Consider the following 20,031-nt stretch of genomic DNA (forward strand, 5'->3'; position numbering starts at 1 on the left):
AATCAGTTTTTGTTGACAATAATGTGTACCGCCACCCGTTTCCCTGAGGCTATCCCTCTTCGCAGAATTACAGCGCCTGTAATAATTAAGGCTTTGACGAAGTTCTTCTCCACGTTTGGACTGCCTAAGGTAGTACAAACGGACCAAGGCACCAACTTCCTGTCTAGGTTATTTGAGCAAGTGTTACAGTCCCTGGGTATCCGACATATAGTGTCCAGTGCCTACCACCCTGAAACTCAGGGGGCTCTAGAACGTTGGCATCAGACCTTAAAGTCCATGCTGCGTAAATATTGCTTAGACACAGAGAAAGATTGGGATGAGGGTGTCCCCCTTGTTCTATTTGCTGCGCGAGAGACCATACAGGAGTCTCTTGGTTTCAGTCCTGCTGAGCTCGTTTTTGGGCACACTGTTAGAGGGCCTCTGAAAGTTCTTAAAGAACGGTTCATGTCAAAGGGTGCCAGCACACCCACTAATGTTCTAGATTTTGTTAGCCAGTTTCGAGAGCGACTGCATCAGGCGTGCTCTCTCGCAAAAGAAGCGCTCTCTTCTTCCCAGAGAACTATGAAACGGCACTATGACGAGAAAGCTGTTTCTCGATCTTTCCAGCCAGGTGATAAGGTTCTAGTCCTGTTACCTATCCTTGGTTCTGCTCTTTCCGCTCGTTTTTCCGGACCGTATGCAATAGACAAGAAGATAAGTGATACAGACTATGTAGTTCGCACCCCTGATCGTAAACGTCACTCTCGTGTTTGCCACATCAATATGCTTAAACCATATTTTTCCAGAGATGGTGTGCAGGTGAAGACCTCAGACCAGACAGCCGGACTGGCCGTCTCTGCTGTTGCCTCAACTCCAATAGTTCCGGACTCTCCTGACGTTAGTGGTGAGGATGTAGATGGCTTGGAGTTGCGCAATGCAGCCCATCAGGGTGCTAGATTGTCCAACACTGAGATGTTATTGAACCTGCCCACTCACTTAGCACACTTACCTGAGGAGCAGCGAGAGGACATCACAAATTTGATTCAGGCCTACATGGCTCTGTTTGGTGATGTTCCCTCCTGTACTTCTGTATTGGCCCATGATATTAAAGTTAACAATGCTGTGCCTATCAAGCAACATGCATACCGTGTTAACATCACCAAGAGGGCCATGATGCAACAGGAGGTTGACTATTTGTTAAAACATGGTTTAGCCAAGCCAAGTTGCAGTCCCTGGAGTTCACCTTGCTTGTTGGCTCCCAAATCGGATGGAACTCCTAGATTTTGTACTGATTTCCGAAAGGTAAATGCTGTCACCGTGCCTGATTCCTTCCCACTGCCCCGCATGGAAGATTGTATTGACAACCTTGGATCTGCCACCTATGTTAGCAAACTAGATTTGTTAAAGGGTTACTGGCAGGTCCCTTTGACCCCCCGTGCCTCGGAAATCTCGGCGTTTGTTACTCCTGACAATTTTTTGCAATATACTGTAATGCCTTTTGGAATGCGTAATGCCCCGGCCACTTTCCAGCGACTGGTGACCCTAGTCCTGGCTGGTGTTCCAAATTGTAATGCCTATCTCGATGACCTGGTTGTCTATTCGACCAACTGGCGTGACCACATGACAACCTTGCAAACTGTCTTTGACCGCTTAGCTGGAGCCTCCCTGACCCTTAACCTTGCCAAGTGTGAGTTCGGCAAGGCTACGGTTACCTATCTTGGTAAGCAGGTAGGACAAGGCCAAGTGCGTCCGGTGGATGCAAAAATATCTGCAATCACAACTTTTCCAGTGCCTACTACTAGGCGGGAATTGCGTAGATTCCTTGGGATGGCTGGGTATTACCGTGGTTTTTGCCGGAACTTTTCTTCTGTCGTCACTTCTCTCACTAGCCTGTGTAGCCTGTCCAAACCATTCATTTGGACAGCTGATTGTCAAAATGCATTTGATAGTGTTAAAGCTCTCTTATGCAGTTCCCCTGTTCTCTCTGCTCCAGATTTCTCCCTGCCGTTCCAGCTGGAGGTGGATGCCAGCGGGGTGGGAGCTGGAGGGGTGTTATTACAGGAAGATCACGATGGTGTCAGTCACCCGGTTTGTTATTTCTCCCGGAAATTTAACAAACATCAACTAAACTATTCCACTATTGAAAAGGAGACTTTGGCTATGTTGTATGCGTTGCAACATTTTGAGGTGTATGTCGGTTCGAGCGTATTACCAGTGGTAGTATATACCGACCACAACCCATTGGTTTTTCTGTCGCAAATGTACAACCACAATCAGCGCCTCATGCGTTGGGCGCTCATAGTGCAAAATTATAACCTCAGCATAAAGCATAAGAAGGGGTCTGAGAATGTGTTGGCGGATGCTCTGTCTCGGAGTTAAATCTCTGTTGCTGTCGACTCGTTGTCTGTTGCTGTCGACTCGTTTTACTGTATATTGCTGTCGACTTGTTTTATGTTGCTGTCGACTCAGTCTCTCTTGCCGTCAACTCGTTCTGTCATTGTTGACCCGAGTGGTTGTTGTACCAACTGCTAGTTTTTTCATAGCTCTTTGTTTTGGAGTGCATGTTATCTCAGATGTTATCTCGTTGTTAAAAAAAAAACATGTTTAGTTGGTGTTAAGTGTCAGACATGTTTTTTGTCTTATGTATGGGGGTGTTACATCCCAATATATATATTCCCCAGTGTGTGTCTCCATGTGTGTGTGTTCTCCATTTTGTTTCCTCCCTCCAGCCATTGTTCCCTTCCCCATTGGTCCCTGCCAGGCCAATCCTTCCATTATTGCAACACAGCAGTGATTGGTGGATGGCTTTCCAGACTCCAACACTCAATCCACACCACCCAATCATGGGCTCACCCCTGAGCTACATGTGCTTCCTTTGCCTCTATTCAATAAATATCATTGTTGTTTACAAACCTGGTCCATCTTTTCTGTCAACCAACTGTTATGTTACAGCCCTTTACCCTTAGACTCGCAGGGGTCGTAACAGGACCAGACAACAATAAACAACATAAATCTTATGGAAGTTGACATAATGAGCAGAAAACAATGTCCCTTTTATATATTTGTAGAAAAACCTTGGAGGGATACAAATTATGAATCATTTTAAAAGTCACTTTCTTAAACCTTATTTATAATCAGATATTTAGAAGGTAAGCACCAGATTTTCTTGATCCTAATATCTTGAACCTAATATCTCCTGCCAGCCAGGCCTGAAGCCTAGTACACCTAATATCTCCTGCCAGCCAGCCCTGAAGCCTAGTAAACCTAATATCTCCTGCCAGCCAGTCCTGAAGCCTAGTAAGCCTAATATCTCCTGCCAGCCAGTCCTGAAGCCTAGTAAACCTAATATCTCCTGCCAGCCAGGCCTGAAGCCTAGTACACCTAATATCTCCTGCCAGCCAGCCCTGAAGCCTAGTAAACCTAATATCTCCTGCCAGCCAGTCCTGAAGCCTAGTAAGCCTAATATCTCCTGCCAGCCAGTCCTGAAGCCTAGTAAACCTAATATCTCCTGCCAGCCAGTCCTGAAGCCTAGTAAACCTAATATCTCCTGCCAGCCAGTGCTGAAGCCTAGTAAACCTAATATCTCCTGCCAGCCAGTCCTGAAGCCTAGTAAACCTAATATCTCCTGCCAGCCAGTCCTGAAGCCTAGTAAACCTAATATCTCCTGACAGCCAGTCCTGAAGCCTAGTAAACCTAATATCTCCTGCCAGCCAGGCCTGAAGCCTAGTTAGTAAACCTAATATCTCCTGCCAGCCAGCCCTGAAGCCTAGTAAGCCTAATATCCCAGTGAGCAAAAGCCGTCTTTTCAACCAAGCGTTTTTCATAGCTCTCGTATAACCGGGCCAAATCGTGTTTTTTTGGAGACGTATTTTAAACTATGTACTAAGTATATTATTTCAATGCATTCACATCTGAAAATATTATCAATATGGACAGAGGCATCCTGCAAACGCACCTACAAATATATGAGCACGATATTTTCGAAGATTTTATGTGACGTCTATCCTCGCTCGCATTTAGCCCAGGATAATCTTGTCTAAGCTTAGACGTATTTTAAACTATGCACTAAGTATATTATTTCAATGTATTAACATCTCCAAATATGAAGAATATGCACCACAGACGTCCTGCAAATGCGCCTACAAATATCTGAGCACGATATTTCCGAAGATTTGTGGTCTGCTGTGTTCATCACTAGCCTAACCTGCTGTTTGCCATTTGATCAGCAGGTGGCGGCGTGGTGCTGATAGTGCTGGGAAACCTGACTGATTGATTGATTGATTGATTGATTGATTGATTGAAAAGTTTATTAACAGATTGCAGAATGGGTACAGTACAGTACAGCTCAATACATACAATTGTTAAGAGGATGCAGACCTGAGAAAGACTTTCGTCTTGTTTCCATCAGGGTCCCCCATTTTCAATTCATCATATGACACACATGACATACAGATAGACAGTACTGCTACATCTATACATTTATGACATACCAGATTTTCAAATACAGTACTGTTTGTGATACTAAAAAAAAACAGAAGAAGAGTATATACATTTGACATAGAAACTGTGCATTGGGGGAGGTTGGGTAGGTGGGGTGGGGCTGTGATCACAATCCTGCCTGATTAAATAACATGTCTGACCGTTCTTCTGACCGTTCTTCTGACTGTGTGTGTGTGTGTGTGTGTGTGTGTGTGTGTGTTAGGTTGTGACCAGATACAAAAAGTCCAAAAGCAGGACAACAGTAAGATTTTGGTGGGACAAAGTGGGACAGATAGATAATGTAATTTTTTTTATTATAATAACTTGTCTTCACCGAATAGATAAAGGTTAAATCTAAATAAATACAAATTAAATACAGAATTATATCTCTCCACATTCATCTTGGCACTGGCAGCCGGCTTGTTACCACCTAACATCTGTTTTAAATATTCAAACTTTATCACTTGACAGGAATGTCTTGTGTTCGATATTTTTTTTTTGCTTCAAAAAGAGGGACATCCTCTCAATATGTGGGACGCGGTCTCAAATGGTGGGACAGTACAACCAAAAGGGGGACACCTGGTCACCCTAGTGTGTGTGTGTGTCTATCCATAGCTCTCATTTAGCCCAGGAGAATCTTGTCTAAGCTTAGACGTCTACCAAACTTTCACTTTTCACCCCATTTTAGACATTGTTTAAACGTCTAAGCTTAGACGTTCAAAACACGTCTAAGCTTAGACGTCTACCAAACTTTCACTTTTCAACCCACTTTAGACTGATTTTAGACGTCTATGTCATGACGTTGAAACAACGTCTAAGCTTAGATGTTCAAAACACGTCTAAGCTTAGACGTCTACCAAACTTTCACTTTTCACCCCACTTTAGACTGATCTTAGACGTCTATGTCATGACGTTGAAACAACGTCTAAGCTTAGACGTTCAAAACACGTCTAAGCTTAGACGTTCGAAACACGTCTAGAATAGACGTCTACCAAACTTTCACTTTTCACCCCATTCTAGACTGATTTTAAACGTCTAAGCTTAGACGTTCAAAACACGTCTAAGCTTAGACGTTCAAAACACGTCTAGAATAGACGTCTACCAAACTTTCACTTTTCACCCCATTCTAGACCGAATTTAGCCTAGCCTTGATTGACATTTTTTATTAACAGATTGCATAATGGGGACAGTACAGTACAGCTCAATACACACAATTGTTAACCCTTTCACTGCCACACTTAACCCTTTCACTGCGACAATACACAGTATGTTAACCCTTTCACTGCATATATGTAGTATCCTCAAGAATATGTGCATAATATGTGGAACGCCCTACCCACAGCTGTAAAGGAATGTGAATCACTACCCACTTTAAAACCACTCTCAAGGAGCACCTACGGAAGACTGCAATTCGAAACTGGCCCCTGTGAATATCCTAACCCAACCCCCTCCAATGTACAGTAAATGTCCTAACCCAGTAATACACAAGACCCTCTTCTTGGACCTAGTAAGGTTTCGTCGATAATCCAATGTACAGTTACCCCCCCCCCCCGCGCCTACCCACCCCCGCCCCACCCAACCACCTCCAATGTACAGTCCGCCTCCCCCACCCCACCTACCCAACCCCCCCCACCCCACCTCCTATACAATGTACAGTCTCTTCGTCAAATGTATATACTCTCTTCTTTTTTTTCTTTTTTTTTAACTCTTTTTGTATCACAAACAGTACTGTATTTGTAAATCTGGTATGTCATAAATCCAATCTCCCCCAATCCCATTCAGTTAGCTGCAGCTCAAATGTATCCCCTTGCCCCACTTTGCCTTTTATGTGTCTGTCTGTGTTTTGTGTATTTGTATGTTTGTTTTTGTTTTGCTGCCATTTTGGCCAGGTCTTGCTCGAAAATCTTTGATCTCAAGTGACTACCTGGTAAAATAAAGGTAAAATAAAAAAATGTATGTCATATTATGTTATGATGAATTGAAAATGGGGGACCCTGATGTAAACAAGATGAAAGTATTTCAGTGGTCTGCATCCCCTTAACAATTGTGTGTATTGAGTTGTACTGTGTACCCATTCTGCAATCTGTTAATAAGCTTTTCAATCAATCAATCAATGAGTGGTGCTGAGAGGGGGTTGGCAACGCGGAAGTCTCGCGTAATCGCACGAGAGTTGCCCGTTTTAACACGGGTTGGAAACCCCGTTTCACCCTGTTCCCTTCGCGGAAGTTCACGCTGTCTACAAGCAAGGTAAATATCTGTCTCAGTGTCTCCGTTATTTTAATCAAATGTGGCCAAGTCCATTACTATTCCCTCTCGAAACGTAACCGGGTTGACTACTATATATCTAATGGCATGTGTAGTTGGTTCATACGAGTGTACGTGCTTGTATTTCTCAAAAAAATTGTTAGATCTTACATGTTGCACGCGCACTACGTGATTTCAGTGATGGCTGCCCCCATGCTACCGCGTTGAGGCCTGCTAGCTAGCTGCTCTTATGTAGAATAGTGTACAATTAGGAATACTGTCACTATTTTATTAAAATCTGCGCATTGTTGTGGCCATCATAGGCTGTATTATTTAGCCTCAGATTGTTTATGTTCATGGTATTAACCGCGCTAGTCTCAAAGCTAGGCTATCATGTTAGCATATGCTAACGTAAGCCCCAGTCTGACACTAGCTGTGTAACATTACTGTCGCATATCTCGCCGGTAGGTATAACTATAGATGTATATGGGAATAACGACCAAGTGGCACAACGTTAGTCCCTGGCTTTATAGACAGTCTCCCCTCCTAATGTACAGTCCCCTCCCCATCATATGTATATACTCTGTCAGGATCTAGGGGTAACCGTACTGTATATTTGAATACCGTTTATGTCACAAATGTATCAGTACTAAATACCTATATGTCCCTATGCCATAAATGTCATGTATGTTGTGTATGTCATAAATGTCTATATGAATTGAAAATGGGGGACCCTGATGGAAACAAGACAAACGTCTTTTTCAGGTCTGCATCCCCTTAACAATTGTGTATTGAGCCGTACTGTATTGTACCCATTCTGCAATATGTTAAATAAAGTTTTCATTCATTCATGAATGGGGAATATGTGTCTCTCACACCATGTCATTGATTGATTGAAAACGTTATTAACAGATTGCAGAATGGGTACAATACAGTACAGCTCAATACACACAATTGTTAAGGGGATGCAGACCAGAGAAAGACTTGCGTCTTGTTTACATCAGGGTCCCCCATTTTCAATGTCAGATATGGCAACTGCAGCTTAAATTATGCTGTGACCTGCTGCCAATATCCTGTGTAACTAAATCGAATATACTTGTATTGAGAAGACACTTGTACATTAGTCTAGAGGTCAAATACTTATGTTAATCCCTATTTAAAATGTAACGTTCTGTTGCATGTGTCCAGATGCCGGGCGTCAGTGAAAGATGTGAACCTACAGGAGTTTGTTCGTGCCCTGGCGGCCTTCCTGAAAAAGTGAGTTGACTTAATTAATTTCCTCCAATGGTGTGACGGTCACACTATTAAAATAATATAAAAAAAGTATATTCCACAGGGCCTCCTGTTATGATACATTTCTTCTGTCACCAGGTCAGGAAAGCTGAAGGTGCCAGACTGGGTGGACCATGGTCAAGCTGGCTAAACACAAGGAGCTGGCCCCTAATGATGAGAACTGGTTCTACACCAGAGCTGGTAAATTGTGACATCATCCCACCATCTCTTGTTTCCACTGCTGTTGGTATTAGTTGCGTTGATTAACGCAACTAGTGTTAGCTGTAACATTTGATGGCTGACGTAGCAGCTCTAATGTTTGCAGGGCTGTACACTGCAACGAGATGATCGCAAATTGCCTATTAATTTGGCCGTTGCGAGTGAAAAATAATATCTGGGAGCAACGTTGTGAGTAGTGATTTCAACCTTCATTCGCATTTCACTCCTAAATTAATCAATACAAATTGGATAAAAAAAAATTGTAAAACTTTAGCTTACAACCAAGGCTGTACAGTGCGACACAATGTTGTGGTGCTATGAAAATTGTCGTTGAGCTGAGCTCATCAAAATCAATGGAGGACTTTCAGGAAAGTAAAAAACGCATAGCGCTTGCCAATTGGTGCTAAGAACAGCAGGGCGGGTGCAAGCGATGTGACGTAATTGGCAGACTCGACTGTCAATCAAAATTATTCTGTTGCCGGCTGAATGATTGAATGAATGAAAGCGTTATTAACGATTGCAGAATGGGTACAATACAGTACAGCTCAATACAACAACAGTGGACTGGAGGATGAAGACTAGAAAAAGACTTTCGGCTTTTTTACATAAGGGTCTTCTATTTTCAATTCATCAAAACATTTAGAGACGTACAAATATACAATAGTTTCCTAAAAATGCTATTTATTGATTGATTTAAAAACTTTATTAACATATTGCAGAATTGGTACAGTACAGCTCAATACATACAATTGTTAAGGGCATGCAGACCAGAGAAAGACTTTCGTCTTGTTTACATCAGGGTCCCCCATAAACGCACCCGTGTATTGAAGCTTCTGTAGCATGTCACAGAAATATTCTGTACTTGTTTCAGATGTACCCCAGACAAGGCCCACTCCCAGGAGAGACAAATTTCCTCTGCCTGAAAAGACTAAGATTATAAATAGAATTTACCATATTATAAGTTATTGCTGGTGTAAACATTCTTACAGTTGGGTAAAAATGCCTAGACACTGGTGACCGTTGTTTCAACAACTAACAGTGATAAAATCTTAGCATGTAATTTGAGTTTATTCCTCTGTGAAGTATGGGAGAATACATTAAAACTCCTCAGTCACAAACGGGTTGAGTTGTTTTGCACAATATTTGCGGTTATTTGAAGTACGGAATGTTTTCACTACATTTAACTAATAATTGTCATTTATATCAGGGTTCCAGAGAAAAGTGATGGAGACCCTCCTGGAAATCAAGGATGATATCAAAAAACTCCACAAAGAAATTCATCCGGATGGGAGGGTCGACATACACCCCTGCCAGACAGAGGAGGCGTTGAACCTGCTTGAGGAGGACCTTGAAAGGGTGGACATCAGGACAAAAATGGTGACTTTTAAATCTTTTCCTAGGTTAGAGATTACTGACTCATATGTTCAAAGGATTTAAATTGTATTGTACATGATGTTACATTAATATACATGTCATTTGGTTTTTTCTTATTCAGATATCCACATTGACGGGGATCGGGGGAAAGAGTGTCCGCGACTGCACTAACAAGATGATGGACAGGTATTTATATGCATGTACAAAGATGCAGGTTGAGGCAGGCAGGCATGCGTTCTCACTTTCTGTGTTTATGTTTGGAAAGACCAGATGAAGTCAGACGCGTATATTATATTGATAGTAAATGTACTGAGGATGGACAGATGATGTTGACATTTAAACAAAAAATACAATGCATAATAAATGTGTTCATGATCATCATCATGCAACAAAAAACAATGGGAGGAAGGGGTTTTATGAAACTGGTGATACACTTGTAGTCCTAGTACAGCTTTTCCCTTCAATTTGTATTTGTTTTGACTAGTCACTTGTTGAATTGCTTGAATTATTAATGTCATGACTTTCTCTTAGAGACTCATGACAAATGCAGTCATGTCCCGTTTTAATTTAAAAGGGGGTGGTCTACGAGACAAGAGGGCCTTTAAGGAGACTGCCCTCTACCGTGTATGTTGGAACGGATAACGGAATTTAAAAAATGTCTAGAGGCAGAGAGCAGAGGAGAGATAGGAGAGGTATTGTATTTCATGACTGTTGGGAACTAGGCTTAATGTAGCACCTACCGGTACTTCCACGGATTAAGCTAAGCTAGGCTAACGGTCCAGGTTTTCCCTAAGCCTAATGCAATGCATGCATGTCTAACTCCAGGGAAGATGTTTAATAAGCTAATTTCCCAAAATGTTGGGAGTGTTCCTTTAAGTTGCCTTAATGTTCAAAGGCTTAACCTGTTACAGTATATTTATGTAAATATATATATAAATGTGCGAATTGGCTATAATAAGGTAATTTATACGCCTCCTATTCTATAATAATATTTCTAATGGCATTGGTCCGGATGGGAGAATTCAGTACTGTATCTACAGAACCTTCGGTTTAATCATCTTCCCTTTATTAATTTCCTTAGATTTTTTTGTACACATGATCTCAAGAAGGTACTGAACGAGATCAGTGGCAGTTTTTAATGTTTGGTCATTATTAGCATGGTGTTATTCACTGTCAAAGATGCAAAGAAAAATCTTAATTCATATTCTCCTTTCTTCACAATTTAAGCAAGCCTAGTAATAGACACAATATTTCTGACACTGTGATTACGTTCCCTGAGGTCCATAGATGTCCCTAGATACCAAGAATATGCAAATGTCCTTGTAGAAGTGGAGCAATATTTTATTTACCTAGTTGCCTTAATGTTCAAAGGCTTAACCTGTTACAGTATATTTATGTAGCTAATATATGTAAATATATATATATATAAATGTGCGAATTGGCTATAATAAGGTAATTTATACGCCTCCTATTCTATAATATGTCTAATGGCATTGGTCCGGATGGGAGAATTCAGTACTGTATCTACAGAACCTTCGGTTTAATTATATTCCCTTTATTAATTTCCTTAGACTTTTTTGTACAATGATCTCAAGAAGGTACTGAACGAGATCAGTGGCAGTTTTTAATGTTTGGTCATTATTAGCATGGTGTTATTCACTGTCAAAGATGCAAAGAAAAATCTTAATTCATATTCTCATTTCTTCACAATTTAAGCAAGCCTAGTAATAGACACAATATTTCCGGGGGTCATCCCTACTGCTGTAACCTACTAATGCTTACCACTTGTATCTATTGCTATGTCCGCCCATCACAATCACGTGAGTTGTATTAACGCCTGTCCCGTCTCCCTGTCTCCCTGTCAGTGGCTGTCCAGGAGTGTTGGACGTCCCGTGCTGAAGACCGGGAGGATGCGACCCCCTCTGCGCCTCTCCGGCTGTCTCGAAGTGCCGAAGACTGGGAGGATGCAACCCTCTCTGCGCCGCCCCTTAGCTCAAATAGATCCGCTATCAGCTCTATCTTTAATCTTCAAAATGTTCAGTTGCTATGTATGTGTGTTGGGCCAGCCTTTAGTATTTTAAAATAAAAAGAAATTATAAAAACGGCTAACTTTTGACTATTCCATGTTATTGATGTGTTAATGTTTAAACAATGCATTTTCAACGCTCATGCTTTAATGTAAAGTTTGGTAGACGTCTATGTCATGACGTTGAAATAACGTCTAGGCTTAGACGTTCAAAACACGTCTAAGCTTAGACGTTAAAAACACGTCTGGAATAGACGTCTACCAAACTTTCACTTTTCACCCCATTCTAGACTGATTTTAGACGTCTATGTCATGACGTGGAAACAACGTCTAAACATAGACGTTCAAAACACGTCTAAGCTTAGACGTTAAAAACACGTCTGGAATAGACGTCTACCAAACTTTCACTTTTCACCCCATTCTAGACTGATTTTAGACGTCTATGTCATGACGTTGAAACAACGTCTAAACATAGACGTTCAAAACACGTCTAAGCTTAGACGTTAAAAACACGTCTGGAATAGACGTCTACCAAACTTTCACTTTTCACCCCATTCTAGACTGATTTTAGACGTCTATGTCATGACGTTGAAACAACGTCTAAACATAGACGTTCAAAATACGTCTAAGCTTAGACGTTAAAAACACGTCTGGAATAGACGTCTACCAAACTTTCACTTTTCACCCCATTCTAGACTGATTTTAGACGTCTGTCATGACGTTGAAACAACGTCTAAACATAGACGTTCAAAACACGTCTAAGCTTAGACGTTGAAAACACGTCTGGAATAGACGTCTACCAAACTTTCACTTTTCACCCCATTCTAGACCGACTTTAGCCTAGACGTCTATGGGCCATTTAGACGTCTTTTAAACGTCTATTCAACGTAAAATTGCTCAGAGGGATCTCTTTATGGTGTGTAGATGCTTCTCTTCCATGCCGGAGACCCAGGTTTGAATCCAGGAACTGATATTATTTCAACATCATTCTTGACAACGAATCATTGGCCCTCATAGACAGGGTCAATTTTCAGAAAATCATAACCCTGAAGGCATTTCGTGTTTATTTTTGGTACACAACATTTCTAGGGGTATAAAGGGGTGCTGAATCCAAATCTGCTGTATACCAAGCTCAAAAATGTCAAATAAGGCCACAAAATTGAGAAATCCAACATGGCCGCCAGCGCCAGGCTGAAATCTATTTAAGTGCATATCTTTTTGACTAAACAAGGTAGAAACATGAATGAAATGTGTTTTTATATGTTTGCATACATGAGGAATTTAAAATCATATCCTGATTTTAGATCAGTTGTGAAAATGTTGCTTGAAACTCATATTTATAGCAGAAACTGTGGTCGTTATTGATGCATAACTCATCAACCAAATAAGAAAGAAAAGCAGGATGATCCCAGGCCATGGATTTATTCATCAAACTCTTTTCTCTTGATTTTTTTTAATCAACATGTCATTTATGCAAATTAGATAGTCCTTAATATGCGTACAGTAGCTTAGGTACAGTAATTTATTGTCAGTCATCAATCGTATTCAGGCAGGTGTCGCAGGTGTCTTGCAGTTGCATGATTCATCCAATGCCACTTTTCCAGAATAGAATAGAATAGATTATAATATAATAAAATAAAAATATTATTTTACCATATCAATATAAGTGAAGGTTCAAGTTTCTTTATTAGTTATCATACAGAATACAGAATACTTTGCATGAAATGTTTCTTTCTGTGTTGCTCCTGAGAGTGTGCTAGATAATAACAAGATAGTATAAAATAAGTATAATAAGTATAAAATAGAAAGTCAAGAAGTCAAGTACGTAAACAAGTGTAAACAACAAAATTGTTCAGTGTTTCTATATACAGTATGTACAGCTGGTACAAAAATGGTGAGGTATAGCTTAGCTTGTGGTGCCACCTTGTAGTGGTGAGGTGCAATAAGGAATGAGAATGATGTGCAATTTCCTTACCAATAATATAAATATAAATATAAAGTGTAAATTGTGTCTAAAGTGGTAAAGTGGGTGATACAGTGTGTTGTTTATTTAAGTGAGTGTATGTGCGCTGTGGGTGTGTTGATGGTTTGCTTATTGTTCATTGTTCATTCATTGAGCATCCTGATGGCCTGGGGATAGAAGCACCTTCTGAGTCTCTCTGTGCTTGCCATGGAGACTCCGGTATCGCTTGCCTGATCGCAGCAGTTCAAAGAGGCAGTTGTTTGAGTGGCTGGAGTCTTTGATTATTCTCTTAGCCTTGCCCATGCACCGCTTGTTGTAAATGTCTTGGAGAGTGGGAAGCCCACCTTCAATTGTGCGTTCGGCTGAACGGGCCACTCTCTGTAGTCTGCTGCGGTCTTGTGCAGTGCTATTCCCAAACCAGGAGGTGATATTGCCAGTCAGGATGCTCTCTATTGTGCATGAGTAGAAGTTCTTGAGGATCTTCTGACTCACGTTGAACTTCCTTAAGCGCCTAAGGAAGTAGAGGCGTTGTCGTGCCTTCTTGATAACACTGTCAATGTGTGTGGTGTGGTCCATGTCAAGTCCTCGGATATGTGGACTCCGAGGTACTTAAAACTGTTCACTCTCTCAACCGGTGCCCCGTCGATGCTGAGGGGGCTGTAGTCCCTGACCCCGACCTCCTAAAGTCCACAATCATCTCCTTTGTTTTGCTGATGTTCAGGGAGAGGCTGTTCTCTTGACACCATCCCGCTAGAACCTTAACCTCTTCCAGGTAGGCCCTCTCATCGTTTGCAGAGATCAGGCCCACCACTACTGTGTCATGAGCAAATTTGATGATTGTATTGTTGTTCCGCTGTGCCACACAGTCATGTGTGTACAGGGAGTGGAGGAGGGGACTCAGGACACAGCCCTGGGGGGCCCCTATGTTGAGAGTGATGGATGAGGAGGTGCAGTTTCCTGCTCTCACCACCTGGGGTCTGCCCGTCAGGAAGTCCAAGACCCACTGGCAGAGGTCATAGTTCAAGCCCAGGTCCCTGAGCTTGGCTATGAGTTTGGAGGGGACTATGGTATTGAATGCTGAGCTGTAGTCGATTAATAGCATTCTCACATAGTTCCCCTGCCTCTTGTCCAGGTGTGATGCTGCTGTGTGCAGCACATGGGCTATGGCGTCCTCCGTGGACCTGTTGGGGCGGTATGCAAATTGCAGGGGGTCCAGGTTGATGGGGAGGGAGGAACAGATGTAGCCCTTCACTAGCTTCTCAAAGCACTTCATGGCTATGGAGGTGAGAGCTACAGGGCGGTAGTCGTTGAGGCAAGCTGGCTTGGATTTTTTGGGTACAGGGATAATGGTGGACTTCTTCAGACAGGTGGGGATGACAGCCTGTTCTAAGGACAGGTTAAATATGTCAGTGAATACCGGGGCCAGTTGGTCGGCAGAGACTTTTAGGACGCGGCCGGGGATACCGTCCGGACCTGCTGCCTTCCTGATATTCACTTTCTTAAACGTCCTCCTCACCTCATGTTCTGTTATCCTGAACACTGAGTCTCCATCAGCAGTGCCCCCCCCCCCTCCTCCATTGCAGTGGTTTGTAGGCTGGTGCTGTTATTCCGAGCCTCAAACCTCGCATAGAAGGTATTGAGATCATTTGCCAGTTGGATGTCACTGTTCAGTTTGAGGGAGGTGCCTTTGTAATCTGTCATCGTTCTGAGGCCCTGCCACATAGCTCTAGAGTCAGCCTGTTCATATTGAAGTTCAATTGAATCCCTGTAGCGCCTTTTTGCTTCTATTACTGTCCTCCTAACATTGTATCTCACCACCTTGTGGTCATTCATGTTGCCTGTCACAAGCCTGGCGTTGTATGCTGAGGTGCGCGCCTTCAGAGCTTCACGGACGGATTTGTCTACCCAGGGCTTTTGGTTTGGGTAAACTCTAATTGTGGTAGAGGGGATTGTTTCTTCTACCAAAGTACAAACAAAGTCCAGCACTGTTTCCGTGTAGTCATTAATATTATCTGTGTTATCGCGGAACACCCCCCAGTCTGTACATTCTAGTGCAGCTTGGAGCGTCTCCTCCGACGCCACCGTCCAGCGCTTCACCTCTCGCGATACTACAGGAATGCGCTTGAGACTTTGTTTATACTGCGGTACAAGAAAGATGGCGTCGTGATCTGACTTGCCGAAAGGACTGGCAGCATGTGATTTTTAACCGCTCTTAAATTGCGAGTAGCAATGGTCTAAAATATTCCTGCCTCTGGTAGAAGAAGTCACATGCTGGTAGAATTTTGGCAGCACTTTTCTCAGATTAGCGCTATTGAAATCACCCACAACCACAATAGCAGCGTCAACGTTAGCTGCTTGGAGCTTGTTTACCTCGTTGTGGAGCTTGGAGAGCGCGTCGCCTGTGTTTGCTTGTGGTGGAATATACACTCCGATCAGAATGACCGACGTTAATTCTCTCGGGAGAAAGAATGGCCGGCACTTGATGAATATATCATCATCATCATCATCATCATTTAGTTTGAAAGCTCCTTCACGTTGCCTGGATCACACCAATTGTTGTTCAACATGAAAGCTATTCCACCTTCCCGCTTTTTACCGGAATCTTCCTCTGTACGTTTGAATACTTGTTACAGTAATCCTTACAGTGACAGCTTATTCACACTCTTCCTCAGTGTTCCGTCAGGTGTTGACTTTCTTACAGTTGCATGCTTCGATACATGCCATGTGACTCTTCCTGAATAGAATAGAGTAGAAGATAATTAAAAGATTATAGCCAGCTCCCGTACAAGTATATTCGAACACATGATACAATTGTCCTTACAGTGATTTATTCTGTTCCTTCATTCCTTTTTTTCTCTCTGTTATAGGCATTATGTTCACAATTCTGTTAACGACAAACAGTCTAGAGTATACAGTCTTGCAGGTGGATGTAGAGATGTAGAGATCCAGCTTTCATGTAGAGATGCGTACATCGGATTCTGTCATAGTGAGCCAAGAGTAGAAGCAGCACATCTGTGTCACGCGCTGACACGACGATTGTTTCCACTGGAGCCTGGATGAGAAAATCAGACGTGTATCAGCTTCCTCATGGTCAGCACTCAGAGAGGAGACTTCAAGATCTGGATCTGTTGACTTGACAGTTGTCGCTTCAGCAAACCTCTCTGATACTACAACTACAGGTTCATCATCCGGGCTGTGTTCTATCAGGTGGTTTGAGAGTAGTTGAGCGATATCTGATTGGTCGAGCTTCATGGCCCTTGAAGACAACAAATCGGCAGGAAGTGGAACAGACTTGTTTTTGATTTCACAACGTACTGGTCTGTGGCGCTGTTTGCGTTTCACCCTTGTGCCTGTTTTGATGGATTGGTCATGGTATCTGTCAAAGACGACATCTACCCTCTGGTATTTTGCTCCCATCTTCAACACGGTGTCAGTAAACTTGTTGGCATAGTCACCAAATGTTGTAGTGTCAGGTGGCTTTCCGAGTGCCATTACCAGAGCTTGGCCATCAATGACCAGGCAGCTGGGTCCCTGAAGGGTAAGATCTGCAGGGGTTTTAACTTGTTTCGTCAGTATATTTGCTAACACAGACTTGTTGGTGGAATGTAGACTCCCGTTAGTTGTGGCCAGAGATGGCGTGATGGGCATGAGCTCATGCTGGAGGATATTGTCAAGGTCTACCTTACGACCTGCTCTGTAAGCTGTGATGAGCCTTTGTAGAATCTGCCTGTCCACTTTGATGGTGTTTTGCTTGTTCTTGGAAAGTTGCACAACTTCATACAAAGAGGCAAATGTCTTGGCTTTGTTCTTTCGAATGGGTGATTTCAGGTTCAGGTGCTGGTCACTATCTGGAGGTTCACACAAACGTTTGTCCACAAACATGTTCAGTTGTGCCTGTCCAAGGTGTTCTGCGCCAAGTATGGATTCTTGAATCTCCGGTGTGACTACGTCCTTGTTGATGTATGTAAGAAAACTTACAAAAGCACATTTAATTCAGGTTTGTACCTTGTGTAGTCACACTTAACTCATTAAGCCCCACCATTTATTTTTCGAAAATTCGCCTAAAACAGCATGCTTACATTAAAATGCTTATATATCCAGATCTATAAGAGCTACTTGCATAAACTTGGTGCCTGAAGAAAGCTAAGACTTGGGGGATTCTAATGTTGGTGTCCTACACTGTACAGTTATTACCAAATTGCTGTCGTATTCCTGCAAACACTGAATAAATGTCATTTTTTTATCCTCACCTATACAAAGATTACAGTTAGACAGTCAAAAACACCCTGTTACTCATGGTTGCACCCCAGCTATATTCCTACTCTCTTCCTCCATAGGTGCAGATGTTCTGTGCAAAGTTTCATGTCAGTAGAATAAAAACTGTGGGTTTAGCACCTCAGTCTTAAAAGCTTTAAAAAGAGTATAGTAGTCAGTGTAGTCAGCTAGTTTTATATTATCTAAAGGAATGTGTGTTTTCATTGCCTGCATTTATCCTGTTATATCCCCATCTATCTCTCTCACACACACACACACACACACACACAGACACACACACACACACACGCACACACACACACACACACACACACACACACACACACACACACACACACACACACACACACACACACACACACACACACACACACACACACACACACACACACACACACACACACACACACACAGACACACATCTCTCCCTGTATACTGTCAGAGTGATTAATAGGGCATTATGTTAATTTTTAGTCCTTGTTAAATCATCCCGTTTATCATTCTGGTCGGTCATCAATCACAGCCGCAGCTGTGTGGAGATCAATCGTCTCTCCGGCCCGTGAGCCGAGAGAGACAGAAAACGAGTGTCTTTACTGTCAGAACACCGTCCCCACAACGTGCCAACAGCGTGCCTGTACAGCATCACAAGGTTACTAATGGATGACTAATGACCTCGTGGACACCAAGCCACCCCCCCCCCCTCCGACCAAACACGTCAACGCGACCCGCGGGCACGGTTTTAAAGACCCAATCAGTCATCCAAATTTAAACAAATGGGTAGTCCCCCGCATATATGTTGTTCGTTCTCTAGTTGACTGACTGAGTGAGTTCTTGATACAAGGACTAACACTATAAGACATAATCCTCTTCGGTCCCCCAGACGCTGTCACCACCCTTTACCAACGGTCTCTAGGCAACCTGTCTGCCCTGGTCAAGCCCTGTGTCAAGAACCTAGCCGTAATCTTTTAGCCCCAATTTAAGTTTGACAGACAAGTGAACTCAGTGGTGAAGGCGTGTTTTTTCCAACTACGCACCATTGCTAAGCTCAAAGCCCTTCTCTCCCCTGCAGACCTTCAGAGAGTTATCCACGCCTTCATTTCATCTAGATTAGACTACGGCAACTCCCTCTATATAGGCATCAACCAGTCTTCCCCGTCCCGCCTACAGCTAGTACAAAAAACGCCGCTGCCAGACTGTTGACCGGAACCCGCAAGAGAGACCACATCACCCCTGTCCTTGCCTTCCTTCATTGGCTCCCAGTACGCTACAGAATACATTTTAAGGTTCTCCTGTTCGTTTTTAAAGCCCTTAATGGTCAGCCCCCCCTCCTACATCTCAGACCTCCTATCCCCCTATTCCAACACCAGGTCCCTCAGGTCAGCCGATCAGAGGCTCCTGACAGTCCGGAGGTCTAACCTCAAGCTCAGGGGGGGGGGGGGGCGTGCCTTTGCTGTCGCAGCCCCTGAACTGTGGAACAGCATCCCCACCTCCATTAGGCTCCTCGCCCCCTCGACAGATGCCTTCAAGTCTAGACTCAAAACCCACTTCTACCTACTAGCCTTTCCCGTTCACTGACTCATGTCCTGTTTTCCTGTGTGCCCTCCCGTAAAACTGAGATGTTATTGTGGTCTATATGTTGTCTAGATGTATCTATGTGTATCTACCCTCTGTACAGCACTTTGGTTGACATGTGTCATTTTTAAATGTGCTCTATAAATAAATCTGATTGATTGATTGATTGATTGATTGATTGATTGATTGATTGATTGATTGAAACACCAAACCAACAACAACAGGTCCTGTACTGCTGGTTTAGGGTCTAGTCTCCAGTGTTTACAATATATTAGAGATATATAAAAGATATATTAGAGATATACAAGAGATATATTAGAGATAGATACATGCAACCTTTCTTTCTCAATGCAGGTGATTCGAGTGATTTTTTATGAATCCCAGTATGTCAACATTTAATTTCTCATTTCAAACCTTTATTTTGAAATCAAAACATCATATTTCTGATGACATTTCACCATACTCCATGTACAAAAGGTGACTTATAAACTCTGGTATCATGGAAGCTGCCTGGCGTTACCAAGTATTTACTGTAACGCTTCCTCCGGTCCTGCGGGACCGGACGGCAACCCTCCTCCCGGTTTCGGCTGGTCCAGATGTCGGACCTTCTCAACTCCCCGTCCATACA

At 42.7% G+C, this 20,031-nt stretch overlaps 1 protein-coding gene across 2 annotated transcripts; it reads left to right on the plus strand.

Annotated features, from left to right (window-relative positions):
* Positions 1–6,601: 6,601 nt before the first annotated feature.
* LOC311243700 (uncharacterized protein) lies at positions 6,602–11,667 on the plus strand. 2 transcript variants are annotated; one of them, XM_084333026.1, is made up of 6 exons: positions 6,602–6,705; positions 7,891–7,959; positions 8,074–8,175; positions 9,401–9,570; positions 9,689–9,753; positions 11,433–11,667. In XM_084333026.1, exons 3-6 carry the CDS (start codon positions 8,109–8,111, stop codon positions 11,464–11,466), a joined length of 336 nt encoding a protein of 111 aa, XP_084189152.1. In that variant the 5' UTR covers positions 6,602–6,705; positions 7,891–7,959; positions 8,074–8,108; the 3' UTR covers positions 11,467–11,667. The 2 variants fall into 2 exon arrangements, with proteins under 2 accessions (XP_084189152.1, XP_084189153.1); XM_084333027.1 differs by lacking the exon at positions 6,602–6,705 and adding an exon at positions 6,741–6,833.
* Positions 11,668–20,031: the final 8,364 nt, after the last annotated feature.

The sequence above is a fragment of the Notolepis coatsorum genome (assembly GCF_963971535.1).
Source record: "Notolepis coatsorum genome assembly, chromosome: 1".
In the NCBI taxonomy this organism is placed as follows: domain Eukaryota; kingdom Metazoa; phylum Chordata; class Actinopteri; order Aulopiformes; family Paralepididae; genus Notolepis; species Notolepis coatsorum.

Bases quoted from the DNA above. Each gene is read 5' to 3' on its own strand.
- LOC311243700 (XM_084333026.1), top strand. From the start codon at position 8,109: ATGGTCAAGCTGGCTAAACACAAGGAGCTGGCCCCTAATGATGAGAAC. The intron at 8,176-9,400 runs GTAAATTGTGAC...CATTTATATCAG, and splicing joins CTGGTTCTACACCAGAGCTG to GGTTCCAGAGAAAAGTGATG. The intron at 9,754-11,432 runs GTATTTATATGC...TCTCCCTGTCAG, and splicing joins ACTAACAAGATGATGGACAG to TGGCTGTCCAGGAGTGTTGG.